This window comes from Schistocerca serialis, chromosome 11 (genome assembly GCF_023864345.2).
Source record: "Schistocerca serialis cubense isolate TAMUIC-IGC-003099 chromosome 11, iqSchSeri2.2, whole genome shotgun sequence".
In the NCBI taxonomy this organism is placed as follows: domain Eukaryota; kingdom Metazoa; phylum Arthropoda; class Insecta; order Orthoptera; family Acrididae; genus Schistocerca; species Schistocerca serialis.
Window position 1 is genome coordinate 111,304,339 of NC_064648.1, and position 13,979 is coordinate 111,318,317.

Genomic DNA, 13,979 nt, shown 5'->3' on the forward strand with positions numbered 1-13,979 from the left:
AGAATGTTGCAAGCTTCTAATGTAAATACGGAGATATTTCATAAGGTGTACCATAAGTTTCAATGTTGGACCCAGCCTCGTTTTGTTTACATAAATGACTTACTATTGAACATCGAATGTTCATCATTACTCTTGTCTCTTCTTAGCTGTTTCTTCCTGCTCAGTTTATTAGAAGTACCAATTTTCTTAAACAAAAAGCTCCAATAAAACCAGTATACAGTTGGTAGATGGAAGAAGTATCTTCCATTGTGGCGAACCCGATCATGAGCTTCAAGAGGCTAGAAGTGAAGGTACAGTGGAGCTGGGTAGAATTAACCTCATAATCAATATATAAACTGTGATTTAGGAACTAGGATAACTGTTCATATAATATAATTTGGGCTATTGATTGACGCAACAAGGTGACTCTGATCTGTCTGAATTGATTCCATGAGGTGGTTTTGGTAGAAGGGGAAAATTATCAGGACAGTCACCAACTTCAAAAAATGCAGTTTGCTAGGAGTCACAAAGTCTGAAGTCAGAGGCCGCAGTCTGCCATTGTTCCAGTTACATGAAGTGAGATGCCATAGACTATGTGCCCATGACAGGGTCAGCAAAAAGCGTAACAGCAAAGACCACATGCAACTGCAACCTGAAAGGTGATGGTTAATGTAATATTTTTATAAAATCTCTTTTATTGCAGTAGTCACCAGATATTGCTTACATCAAATATTGTTTTCAGCATTCCACCTATCTCTTCTTTCCATGTAGCCTTCTGCTCAATTTTCTAGAAATAACTACATTTTCTTCCATCAAAACCATTATCACCTCACATAAAATTAAATAAAGTTTTCTTCTCTGTTACTGAGGTTCATCCGCCAAGTAATGCCTAATTTGATCAATCAAAATGTTACTACTGCTAGATTCAAGCTACTCATCTCATGACTGTCACTGAACATGTACAATAATGCTATTCATCATCTGATGTCATACTCAACTACTGCCACCGAATGTAAATACAGTTATTCCAAATTGATACTGTTGTTGTTGTTGTGGTCTTCAGTCCTGAGACTGGTTTGATGCAGCTCTCCATGCTACTCTATCCTGTGCAAGCTTTTTCATCTCCCAGTACCTACTGCAACCTACATCCTTCTGAATCTGCTTAGTGTATTCATCTCTTGGTCTCCCTCTACGATTTTTACCCTCCACGCTGCCCTCCAATACTAAATTGGTGATCCCTTGATGCCTCAGAACATGTCCTACCAACCGATCCCTTCTTCTTGTCAAGTTGTGCCACAAACTTCTCTTCTCCCCAATCCTATTCAATACTTCCTCATTAGTTATGTGATCTACCCATCTAATCTTCAGCATTCTTCTGTAGCACCACATTTCGAAAGCTTCTATTCTCTTCTTGTCCAAACTATTTATCGTCCATGTTTCACTTCCATACATGGCTACACTCCATACGAATACTTTCAGAAATGACTTCCTGACACTTAAATCAATACTGGATGTTAACAAATTTCTCTTCTTCAGAAACGCTTTCCTTGCCATTGCCATCCTACAAATTGATACTGTGTACCACAAAATTCTTCATTCAATTTCTCAGTTTTGTTCTATGACATTTATCATTGTGATAAAGAAGATGTTAAGCTATCAATGACAGATCAAAAGCAAAACTCACAGTAGCAGTGTTCTTGTTATTAGTATGTGAAAACCGAAGAGTAGCGGCTCCGGTCAAAGAAAACCATCATAACGACTGGGAGAGCGGTGTGCTGACCACGCGCCCCTCCTATCCCCATCCTCAACTGAGGAGGGTCCCGGTGGACCACTTGTGGCTTGGAGACGGAGTTTTTTTTTATTCTTTGTAGACACATACACTATACAATAATATACTAGAGTATTATTCTAAATAAAGGTGTAGTGATTTAGATTTTAACAGCTGCCTCTGTTTTGTTAATGCGTCCCTTGACTTATTCTCTGAATGTAGTCTTTTATGTTGGCTTCTATGAAATATGAGGAACGAAACAAAAACAACCTGATTAAGTGTACCTATCTAACGGATGTGGACAGTTTCATATGGATATAACAGTTTCTATGTCGATTTAAGGTTTACATCATCTGCCAGTAACATTCAAGTATTTTCTCCTGCTGTTGTTGTTAAAGTCTGGAAATTTTTCTCAACCCTGCTTATGTTAAGAGGCGTCACTCACATCTATGGTCTCAAAGTTCACTGCAGCAGTCACTCCTATCAAACTACAACGTTCTTACATAAACTGAGGTTCAAAATTAACTATGACACATTGTACCTCTGTTGAAAATAGAGTGTGTAATGTTCAAAATTAATGGAGCTGTAAGCAACATAATATTTATTTAGTATGTATAAACAAACTTTTATTGTACAATTTGGTGCATAACAAGATTTCATTCACCGTTTTCAGTGTGCTTATCTACTGGCATGTGAAGGCATTGACTGCGCCAGATCGTCTGGAGTTGTTGAAGTATCAACAACTTCAGCTGTACTTGATCACCTGCAGCCACATGCTCTGTACCAAATAGAAATAACTTCATTATCCCCTGCTGGTCTCACATCGTGGAGTTATGCTATCAATGCTTCAACAGCACATGCAGGTATGAAGAGGTTTGAATTTTAGGTATAATTAATGGAGTCATAAATACAGTCAGAGCATCAAATGTAATATCTTTTTAATGGAAAATTTCTAAATTTTGTATTTCCTAAATAACATTTCTCAGACCAACCAGCATTAGTGTTTCATTTTATTATATTAGACAGTTTAATGCAAATATTTACATCCATATTATAACAAGTGTGACAGAGGAAACCTTTCATTGTAACGGGTATAACTGCAGATATTTGATATTTTTGGTATGTGATACCTTAATGTGGTCAGACATGAGTGTGTTGATTGTTATTTCTGTGTGTCGAACAGTCGTCCCACAAACACGTCACAAACTCTAGGACCTAACGCTTTCTGCACGATCGCAGCTGCACTATGAAGTGGACTACACCTGTCAGTATAGACTATCCGTTTTGCGTCCGACTGTCCAGGCTTGGACGCCTGACCTATTGTCTAGGGAAGAATGAGCATTAATGGATTGCTCTTGCCACATGTAGTTGGAGCTACTACACAAACACAAAACAGACGACTTGTAATGACTGTAACGGTTAGTATCCCAGTGACGAAAATACTGATGTAACGTGGTTTAGCGCACTGTCCTCAGCCACCAATAGAAATATATGCCCCTATACCTGCCACACCATGTATAGTCTACAAGCTTTGTGATTAATCAGGAGAACGGAAAAAGGAATATGAAAAATCGAAGTGGACAGACTCATTGTTGTCCACAGACGCTGGAATGGGGCTAGGAGAGAGGAAATGGAGATACTTGCATTCATGGAAGATGGAACACAATGCAGAACTCTCATGTATTTGTAGTAATTATTGTAATTCTAGAAAGTCACAGGTTTAGACTGTTCTGATATTACATTGTTGAAAGTGATCGGAAATCCTGCAGTCATAGCATCTGCTGTGTAGTTTACATTCTTTGTTTGTCATGCTGTTTCCAATAAATTGTTTCATTCGCTTTGTTTAAAGGGTGGTTTAGGTAGCACCCTGTAGTGAAGAAAGAAGCGAATTTTTGAACACCACTAGTAAAGTGCATTTTGTAATATTATATCCTCCGCATCCCCAAACACACCCCTATCCAACTGTTGAACACCCAGGAGCACAATCTTCGACAGCGCTTTCCTTCCTCACCGGTACAGCACGTACGTGACTCTTGTATACCTGACCTATATATGTCACAAGCAGGACATTTCACCCCACGTCAAAATGCAAATGTCGGTCAGCTTCGAAATACACCTTTATTCTGTGCACAGACCAGACTGTGGACGATTGTAGCAGAAGCGAAACACGTGGCACGTTTATGCAGTAGATTAGTTTGGTTTTACTTCTACAGTGTACCCCAGTTCATTGGTCAGAAATGTCGTTTCCTGCACTAGAAGAGACACGAAACAGCATGAAATTTTGGCCAGGTCATAGAAAGGGTCATCTCAAGGCTTTTACAGATTTTTGAACTCGATAGTGGTGCAACATCACTCAACACGCAGAGATAAAATTTTAAAAAATTCTTCAACACAAAATCAATATAAGAGGATTATATATTTTCTTATTATTCAGTTTTCTACTATTTTTTTGGACTTTCTCTTGAGTTCATTATTTCTAGCTTTGAGCTACACTGAAAAGCCGAAGACACTGATACAGCTGCCTTATGTCGCGTAGAACCCCCATCAGCGCGCAGAAGTGCCGCAACACGACCTGGCTCGCACTGGACTAATGTCTGAAGTAGCGCCAGAGGGACCTGACACCATGAATCCTGCAGGGCTGTCCAAAAATCCGTAAGAGTACGAGGGGGTGGAGATCTCTTCTGAACAGCATGTTGCACGGCAGCCCAGATATGCCCAATAATGATCGTATCTGGGATGTTTGGTGTAAAGCGGAAGTGTTTAAACTCAAAAGAGTGTTCCTAGAGCCACTCTGTAGCAAATATGGACGAGTGGGGTGTGGTATTGTCTTGCAGGAATTGCCCAAGTCCGTCGGAATGCACAATGGACATGAATGGATGCAGATGACCAGACAGGATGCTTACGTACGTTTCACCTGTCAGAGTCATATCTAGACGTATGAGGAGTACCATATCACTCCAACTTCACATGACCCACATCATTACAGAACCTACACCAGTTTCAAAGTCCTCTGCTGACATGTAGGGTCCATGGATTCATGCTGTTGTCTTCATACCCGTAATTCAGACAAGACTCGTCCGACTTGGCAACATGTTTCCAGTCATCAACAGTCCAATCTCGGTGTTGACGGGCACAGGCGAGACGAAATCCTTTGTCTCGTGCAGACAAAAAGGGTACACAAGTGGGACTTCGGCTCCAAAATCTCATATTGATGATATTTCGTCGAATGGTTCACATGCTGACATTTGTTGATGTTCCAGCATTGAAAACTGCAGCAATTTCTGGAAGGGTTGCACGTTGTCACGTTGAACTATTCTCTTCAGTCGTCGTTGCAGGATCTATTTCCGGCCGTTGCGATTTAGGAGATCTGATGTGTTATCGGATTCCTGATATTCACGGTACACTCTTGAAATGGTCCTACAGGAAAAATCCCCACTTCATCGCTACTCGGAGACGCTGTGTCCCATCACTCGAGCGTTGACTATAGCGCCATGTTCAGTCACTTAAATCCTGATAACCACCCACTGCAGGAGCAGTAACCGATCTGACAACTGCGCCAGGCACTTGTTAGCTTATATAGGCGTTGCCGACCGCAGTGCCGTATTCTGCCTGTTTACACGTCTCTATATTTGAATACACATGCCTGTACCAGTTTCTTTGGCGCTTCAGTGCATCTGCAGTCAGCTATCGCTGATTATACGCTGTCTGCTGACAACATTTTATAAGCTATCATAATTGCTCATTGCTCGTTTTTTCGTTCATTCGTCGTGGTCCCTAAATCGAATGAAGAAGGAGTCTGTTGAGTAATGTGGAACTAGTCAAGGTGTACATGTCAGGGTGGCAGGGACAAGAATATAGTGTCCTGAAAATGTTCTTGAGTTCAATAATCAGGGCTCCACTCACAGTATACGTGAAGTGTCGGTGTGAAGTAGTTCTTGAATTAACGTTGTGCGTTACAGAACTCTCTGTCATAGTCTTGCTCCAGATACTGTGGAATGAAGGCACTAAAGTGGGGGGTGAGTGATGCTGTTCTTGCTTTTAATGATGGCATCATTGGTAGGATGAAAGTGGTACAGCATATGGGAATTAATCCTGGAGCAAACTGCCTCAGAGAACTTGAACGGATGGATAAGGTTCGCACTGATAAAGCAGAATATGCGCCACAGTTGGCCACTAAGGAGTCCAGAAAGAAGAAAAGAAGATGAAACTTGGAAAAAGATCAAGAGGATGATATACAGTATGGTGCATGGTGCTTCTGATCGACTAAAAATAAAAAGATTAATCATATATCAAGTGAGTTACAGTATTTTGAAACTTTATAAGCCATTCCTGAAGAATTACATTTTGTGTTGCATTTTCCCCTAAATCTCAGAAACCATTTCGAGTAGAATATTGAAATTTTCAGGGAGTAATAGCAGATATATCCTGAGTCTACTGAACTTAAAGAAGAACATAATGTTATGTAAAATTAAATTTATTTAGGATAATAAACAAAAAAGTACACAAAATTTTAACTAATTAAAAACTGTATTTCCGAAAGCAGTGGCTGAAAAGCAATTGTTGAAGTTGAGTAGACTCAGAACATACAGTTTAATGTCCTGTGAAAGTTTCACGTCAATGGCTACAGTGCTTCCTGAAATACAGGGAAGCCAAGTCACTAAATTTAACAGTGTCGGGATAGCACGTTGCTACTGCCCTTAAATAATGCGAAAATAATTACGAAATTTTATTAAAGGAAACTGAATGTATTCCGCAGTAAGAATATTTCTCACTTTAAAATGACACATACAGGGGGTGGTTGTGTAAGAGAACAATATGAGGTAGAGAATTCTGGGGTCAGAGAAGCCAGCTTAAGGACATAATGGGAATAAAAACACATTACTGTATACTTTTTTATTTACATTAGTCACAGTTAACTGGAAATACCATCATTGGCACAATGAACATATCATTTGTCTTGTATCTTGCAAAATGTGCAGAAACTGATGGCCGTCAATCTCAGTTCAAGCATGACATCGGCGAACAAATATCCTTGGGGTGTTTCGAATCACATCACAGGTAACTACAATTCTGGCAACTAATTCCACCCCTGTTTCCACTGGGGTCTCATCACAATAGGAAATAATCAGCGGTATTCAGGTCAGGTGACCTCGCCGGCCATGGAATACGACCTCCTGCAATGAGATGGTTGCCGGCATCCACACTGAAGTGAGGCGGTGCGCCGTCATGTTGTGTCCACATCCTCCCACGAACCACCAATCGTATGTTCTCCAACAACTCAGGTGGACCTCTGCACGAACCTCAAGTACGGGTGGCCATTCATGGGACCAGATGAAATTAATCTGGAAAACAGTAATGGTTGACAAAGCGGCAGACAAGTCTACTTCCACATCTCCTTAAGCTGGCTTCTCCGATCCCAGGTTACCAATCTCAAATTGTTCAGTAGAGGATCCTCAGTGTCCTGTTAAATTGTTGCACGCTCTCCTAGCAACACCCTGTAGCCGATTGTTTACCTAAGATTGGAAGATTAAAAAGAGTTTTTCCTGAGTGTAACATAAGAAATTACATTTACAGTGCTACGTTTTACCTAAGCTTTTTTCCACTTAAGAGCTAAAGAACGTTTTCTAAGTTGCCCCAACATACTGAAAAATTTTTCACAGATCAGATAATTACTTTTGGAGGGTTTACTGAACACACTAATTTTGCTGGGAGGTTTTATTTCAGGTTACAGGCGATGAAAGGTTTGCTATCGCATTTATTTGTTAAAATTTACCTCAGATTCATTTCGTCGAAAGTGAATTCACTTAAGGGGACCTGGACGCGAACGGAGTGCATTTCTTTAGCCCGTTCTCAGTGCACATTACTCTTGATCTACAGTGCGGAGGAAGTTGTGGTTTTTTTACCGACAATGAATGAAATTAATTCAAGCTGTAAAGGGAAACTTATTAAAATATCTGTTATAGTTTAAGAATTACAGTATTTGGTCTAACGCATCCTTTTATAATACACATTCCCACTCTGGTACCATTTTTTGGTCCATCATCAGTCTAATAGCATTCAAACTGTGGCGGGCTACTGTCAACATTCATAGGAACACATTACGCCTCTCGTTTTGTAGTCTGGAGTGTATCTGAGGAATTAGAAAAATCCTTATTATATCACATTACTATTTTGTCAAAAAGATACCGCTAAAATTAGATACAGAATGACAAACATAGATCATTTCTGCGATATGTTAGGCATAATTCAAAGGTAATATCCCAGTCTTTACTTGAGAGAAATTTGGTGAACATGGATAAAATGACTATGAAGTTATATGTACCTAATGTTCTGAAAATGTAGTTACGAGAAAATGAGAAAAGAATGTTCACAACGGTTTTGACTCATCGTATGGCTATTTCAGAACATTCCAGGAGCATAATCTTGCTCGCCAGCTGCTTCTTTATCCTCTGTAGACTTCTTCAGGATCCTTTTGCTTACTCTGGACTCCTTAGTGGTGGCTTCCACAGTCCTTTCATCTTCAACTGGTCACTGACGATCTATAGTAGTCAGAGCAGCTATTATATTATTTCCCAGCTGCATGCGTAATTTGTCCACTACTTTTGTCCTGCTGATTACACCATCATTGAAACAGATGACAGCATCCATCACACCCACTTTGAGTACTGTCCATCCAACAAACACTGTTTTTGATACTCGTTGCCACACACTGCTGTTGAAACTGAGGTTTTGTGTACGGCCATGTAGACATTTACTAAGTGATTTTGTATCTGCAAGGTCCCTGTATGTTGGCTTTATTCTTTCTGCAGGGTCCCTGTATGTTGGCTTTATTCTTTCGATGACTGTGGCAGGCAAGGAATGTTTATGGTGATATTCCTTGCCTATTGCATCAGCGTGGCTGGTTTGCAGACATTTGTTCATAGAGCGTTTAAGACCAAATCAACAACTGAAATGTAGATTTAAAAAATACGTTTTTTGAAACGGGATAAAATTGTCTTTCAATTGGCGACAAAAAATGTTTTCGAAAATTTCAGTCATTTCAGGTCCAGGTCCCCTTCAAACATGTGTTGAATGCTTAAGCAGCACTTCATTATAAGCTACACTACCATTGTAGAATACAGTACTAATTTTCACTGGTTGTCTGAGCGTTGTTGTTTTAAGTTCTTCGCCTGTTTCAGCACCGCGTGTGAAACCATCTGCTGCTGAACACCCGATACTTGCTGTAGCGAATACAAGCGTTTCGGTAAATTGGAAGCCCCCTGAAGACTGCTCTGCTCTTAATGGCTATATTTACGGCTACTCTTATTCGCTCGTCGAGAATAGCACGGCAGACGTTATGCGACAGGGGACAGTTCCCGAAAACAGCCAGAGTGTCAACTTCTCAGGCCTCACGCCCAGCCACTGCTACGAGGTCTACGTTAGCGTTGTGACCTCGGCCGGAACTGGTCTCTCAGATCTGCTGATAATTCCATTCTGTACCACCAGCACAGGTGAGTGGACTATCGCTTAAGACTAATTAGGAGAGTGGTAGTATGGCAGTAGTAGCAGTGGTAATGAATGAGTGAAGTAATACGTCATGACCAAAATGTATAGTTTCATATGCACCACATTGCTATCTTAGATTCATATCCACGTATCACTATAGATCCCGTAGTTACTCTTAATTACAAAAGAGTGTAATGAGAAAACACATTAACCAGTTGTTTCATAACCTCAGTTCCTGAACTTTTTGTTGAGGCATAAGATTTCAACAAATCAAAAGTTAGTGTCAAAAACATACATTCTGATCAGTGAACAATTAGGCTGCTACGTGAGCTGTATGTGGACACTAGATTCGCCATACAAGTGGGTGGTATCGGGGGAGGGATGGGAAAACCAACGCCTATGTACGGTGAAGCGAACTTATCTTGCAAATTTCGTGCCTTACGATACTCAACTGAAGAATCTTCAAGTAACTGTGATTATTGTTTGTGTAGAGTGTTGTTCTTTTCATCTGGGTACCAGTTTTTAGCGTATGAGATTCTCACACTATGACTAGAGTCATTCTTCCGTATGGAGAGAGTAATTAACTCTTAGTCATTGCTCCTCGCAGAATCAAGTTTATTCAAATCAGTATTCATTCATCCTTTCAATGCGTTTCCCTGGTGATGGCCTTAAATGTTACACTGTGCTGAAAGGAAGCTCAGTGGAACGGCTTTATTACCGTTGTTTGAATAGCGTTGGTCCCAGCTGCATTCCAGAACAGTATTCTGATGATAAACTTATCATTTCGTTCTTGAATTTGCCGTTATATTATGTCCGGAAACGATTATTACGGAAGAGATATTTCAGTAGTATCTATACCGAAGAGCCAATGAAACGGGTACACCTGCCTAATATCGTGTAGGGCCCCCGCGAGCACAAAGAAGTGCCACAACCCTACGTGGCACGGACTCGACTAATGTCTAAGTAGTGCTGGAGGGAATTTACGCCACGAATCCTGCAGGTCTGTCCATAAATCAGTACGATTAGTAGGGGGTGGAGTTCTCTTCTGAACAGCACCTTGCAAGGCACCACAGACCTGCTCTATAATGTTCATTTCTGGGGAGTTTGGTGGCCAGCGGAGTGTCCCTGGAGCCACTGTGTAGCAATTGTGGAAGTGTGGGGTGTCGCATTGTCCTGATGGAACTGCCCAAGTCCGTCGGAATGCACAATGAACATGAATGGATGCAAGCGATCATAGAGGATCCTTACGTAAGTACCAGGTGTCAGAGATGTATCTGGACGTGTCAAGGGTCCTATACGGCTCCAGCTGCACACACCCCACACCATTATAGAGCCTCCACCAGCTTCGATAGTCCCCTGCGGACATGCAGGGTCCATGAATTCATGATGTTGTCTCCAGACTTGAACGTGTCCATCTGCTCAATACCATTTGAAACGAGACTCGTCCGACCAGGCAACATGTTTCCAGTCATCAACAGTCTATTGAAATCTGCAGAAATTTGAGGAAGAGTTGCACTTCTGTCAGGCTGAACGTTTCTCTTCAGTCGTCGTTGGTCTCGATCTAGCAGAATCTTTTTGCTGCCGCATCGACATCGGAAATTTGATGTTTCGCCGGATTCCTGAGAAGCACGGTACAATCGTGAAATGGTCGTACGGGAAAAATCACCACTTCATCGCTACCTCGGAGATGACGTGTCCCATCGCTCGTGCACCGACTATAATACAACGTCCAAATCTTGATAACCTGCCAGTGTAGCAGCAGTAACCGATCTAACAACTGCGCCAGACACTTGTCGTCTTACGTAGGCGTTGCCGACCATAGCGACGTATCCTTGTGGTTTACATATCTCTGTACTGTCCGCTCCGATAGCTGAGTGGTCAGCGTGACAGCTTGCCATCCTACGGGTCCAGGGTCGATTCCCGCTGGGTCGGGGATTTTCTCCGCTCAGGGACTGGGTGTTATGCTATCTTCAACATCATTTCATCCCCATACGGCGTGCATGCCTCCCAATGTGGCGTCGAATTTACACTACTGGCCATTAAAACTGATACACCACAAAGATGACGTGCTACAGACGCGAAATGTAATCGACAGCAAGAAGATGTGTGATATGCAAATGATTAGCTTTTCTGAGCATTCACAAAACGTTGGCGCCGGTGGCGACACCTAGAACGTGCTGACATGAAGAAAGTTTCCATCCGATTTCTCATACACAAACAGCAGTTGATCGGCGTTGCCTGCTGAAACGTTGTTATGATGCCTCGTGTAAGGAGGCGAAATGCGTACCATCACGTTTCCGACTTTTGATAAAGGTCGGATTGTAGCCTATCGCGATTGCGGTTTATCGTATCGCGACATTGCTGCTCGCGTTGGTCGAGATCCAATGACTGTTAGCAGACTGGGAGGGTTCAGGAGGGTAACACGGAACGCCGTGCTGGATCCCAACGGCCTCGTATCTCTAGCAGTCGAGGTGACAGGCATCTTATCCGCATGGCTGTAACGGATCGTGCAGCCACGTCTCGATCCCTCTGTCAACAGATGGGGACGTTCGCAAGACAACAACCATCTGCACGTATAGTTCGACGACGTTTGCAGCAGCAGGGACTATCAGCTCGAAGACCGTGGCTGCGGTTACCCTTGACGCTGCATCACAGACAGGAGCGCCAGCAATGGTGTACTCAACGACGAACCCGGGTGCACGAATGGCAAAACGTCATTTTTTCGGATGAATCTAGGTTCTGTTAACAGCGTCATGATGGTCGCATCCGTGTTTGGCGACATCGCGGTGAGCGTACATTGGAAGCGTCTGTTCGTCATCGCCATACTGGCGTATCACCCAGCATGATGGTATGGGGTGCCATTGGTTACACGTCTCGGTCACCTCTTGTTCGCATTGACGGCACTTTGAACAGTGCACGTTACATTTCAGATGTGTTACGACCCATGGCTCTACCCTTCATTCGATCCCTGCGAAACCCTACATTTGAGCAGGATAATGCACGACCGCATGTTGCAGGTCCTTTACGGGCCTTTCTGGATACAGAAAATATTCGACTGCTGACCTGGCAGAACATTCTCTAGATCTCTCACCAACTGAAACGTCTGATCAGTGGTGGCCGAGCAACTGGCTCTTCACATTACGCCAGTCTCTTCTCTTGATGAACTGTGGCATCGTATTGAAGCTGCATGGGCAGCTGTACCTGTACACGCCATCCAAGCTCTGTTTGACTCAATGCCCAGGCGTATCAAGGCCGTTATTACGGCCAGAGGTGGTTGTTCTGGGTACCGATTTCTCGGGATCTATCCACTGAAATTGCGTGAAAATGTAATCACATGTCAGTTCTAGTATAATATATTTGTCTAATGAATACCTGTTCATCATCTGCATTTCTTCTTGGTGTAGCAATTTTAACATTTAATTTTAAAATTTTGGATCAGGAGCGTTTCGTAGCATCATGTGGTTCACAGCAAGTAGATTTTCTTAGCGAAACATGCATCTCCTCATCCTGCATGGTGGCTTGGACTTACACAAAATTTCAGATTCCTCTGTTTCTGGATACCATGTACCCCCTGTAATGTCTGGCATGCGAGTTAAATCAAGTCTCATATTATAGCGCTCACGTTAAGTTTATCAGGGTGTGTACATCAATTCTTGATACTGCCTGATTTGCACAGTAGTCGTAATAAGAGTTTCCAGTCTCTCTTTGACCCACATAGGGAGGTTTTAAGAACTCACCACTCCTACACCAACGATGTAGCCCTTGTAGGAATCTAGTTGCCACTTAAAGATATCAGGCTGTGACCACTGAATTGGAAAATGTACTCTGCCATCACTCAGTGCAATGTCTCCAACTGGTTCCTCCATTCATCTGAAGAAATCTCCAGCCGACTGTTCAAAGCTGTGCACGTCCAGTGCTATACCAAAACGAAAACACTTTGACATACCTTGTAAAAGCGAATTATTAACATTAATTGTATCGTGTACTGTCTGTCTCTTGTATCCACATCTTGTATCACATGCAGTTAGCTGAAGTACAATAAACCTCAGCGCTCCACATCAGAGTATGGGAACACGATAGTGAATTCTTGCAAACTTCCATACTGGAAGAATAAGCGTGTCTGTCACTGTTAACCTGTAAACTCCAACTGAAGAAACATGTTACACTTTCAGATATCATCCCTGTGGCAGAAGACTAATGACTCGATTGCTATTCCTGCATGGGCTGCCTGACTGACTATTTATATTGCACAAGCTGCGAGCTCCCTGCAACTGCCAAAATATTTTAAGCATAGAGACCATTCAGCTAGACAGTCTTGGCAGGTGGGTCACTGGCTTTGATTCAAATGAATGCATCTGATATCCCCATTCTCACGCTAGTAACAATTCTACAGCATGTCTGAGAGAAGAGATACAATTCTTACCCAGCGGCAGGTATGAATTAACACAAAGAAATTACAGACATTGCATGCGAGTGAGAATTCATTTAAACCCATGGGAAAAGCTGAAAATTTGTGTCGGACCAGTATTTCAACCCAGGTTACCTGCTCACTGGGCAGATGTTCTGACCAATATGCCAGCCATACACAGTGGTCATCGCCACATTACTAATGTTGTGTCCCTCATTACTCGTGGCAGTTCACTGATTCCCATAAGAGTTCGATCATAGTGTGCATTTGCACTGAAAGAATCATGCACCATCATCGCCTTAACTGCATACATGTGGTATCTGTTGTTCAGGACATGTC

The 13,979-nt window shown here is 42.2% G+C and overlaps 1 protein-coding gene across 1 annotated transcript in view; it reads left to right on the forward strand.

Moving 5' to 3' along the window:
- The window catches only part of LOC126426813 (phosphatidylinositol phosphatase PTPRQ-like), a 267,688-nt gene that overhangs the window by 144,106 nt on the left and 109,603 nt on the right, over positions 1-13,979 (forward strand). Inside the window, exons 9-10 of the mRNA XM_050088816.1 lie at positions 2,421-2,610; positions 8,926-9,237. Coding sequence (XP_049944773.1) covers positions 2,421-2,610; positions 8,926-9,237 — 502 coding nt within the window. The remainder of the gene's footprint in view (positions 1-2,420; positions 2,611-8,925; positions 9,238-13,979) is intronic.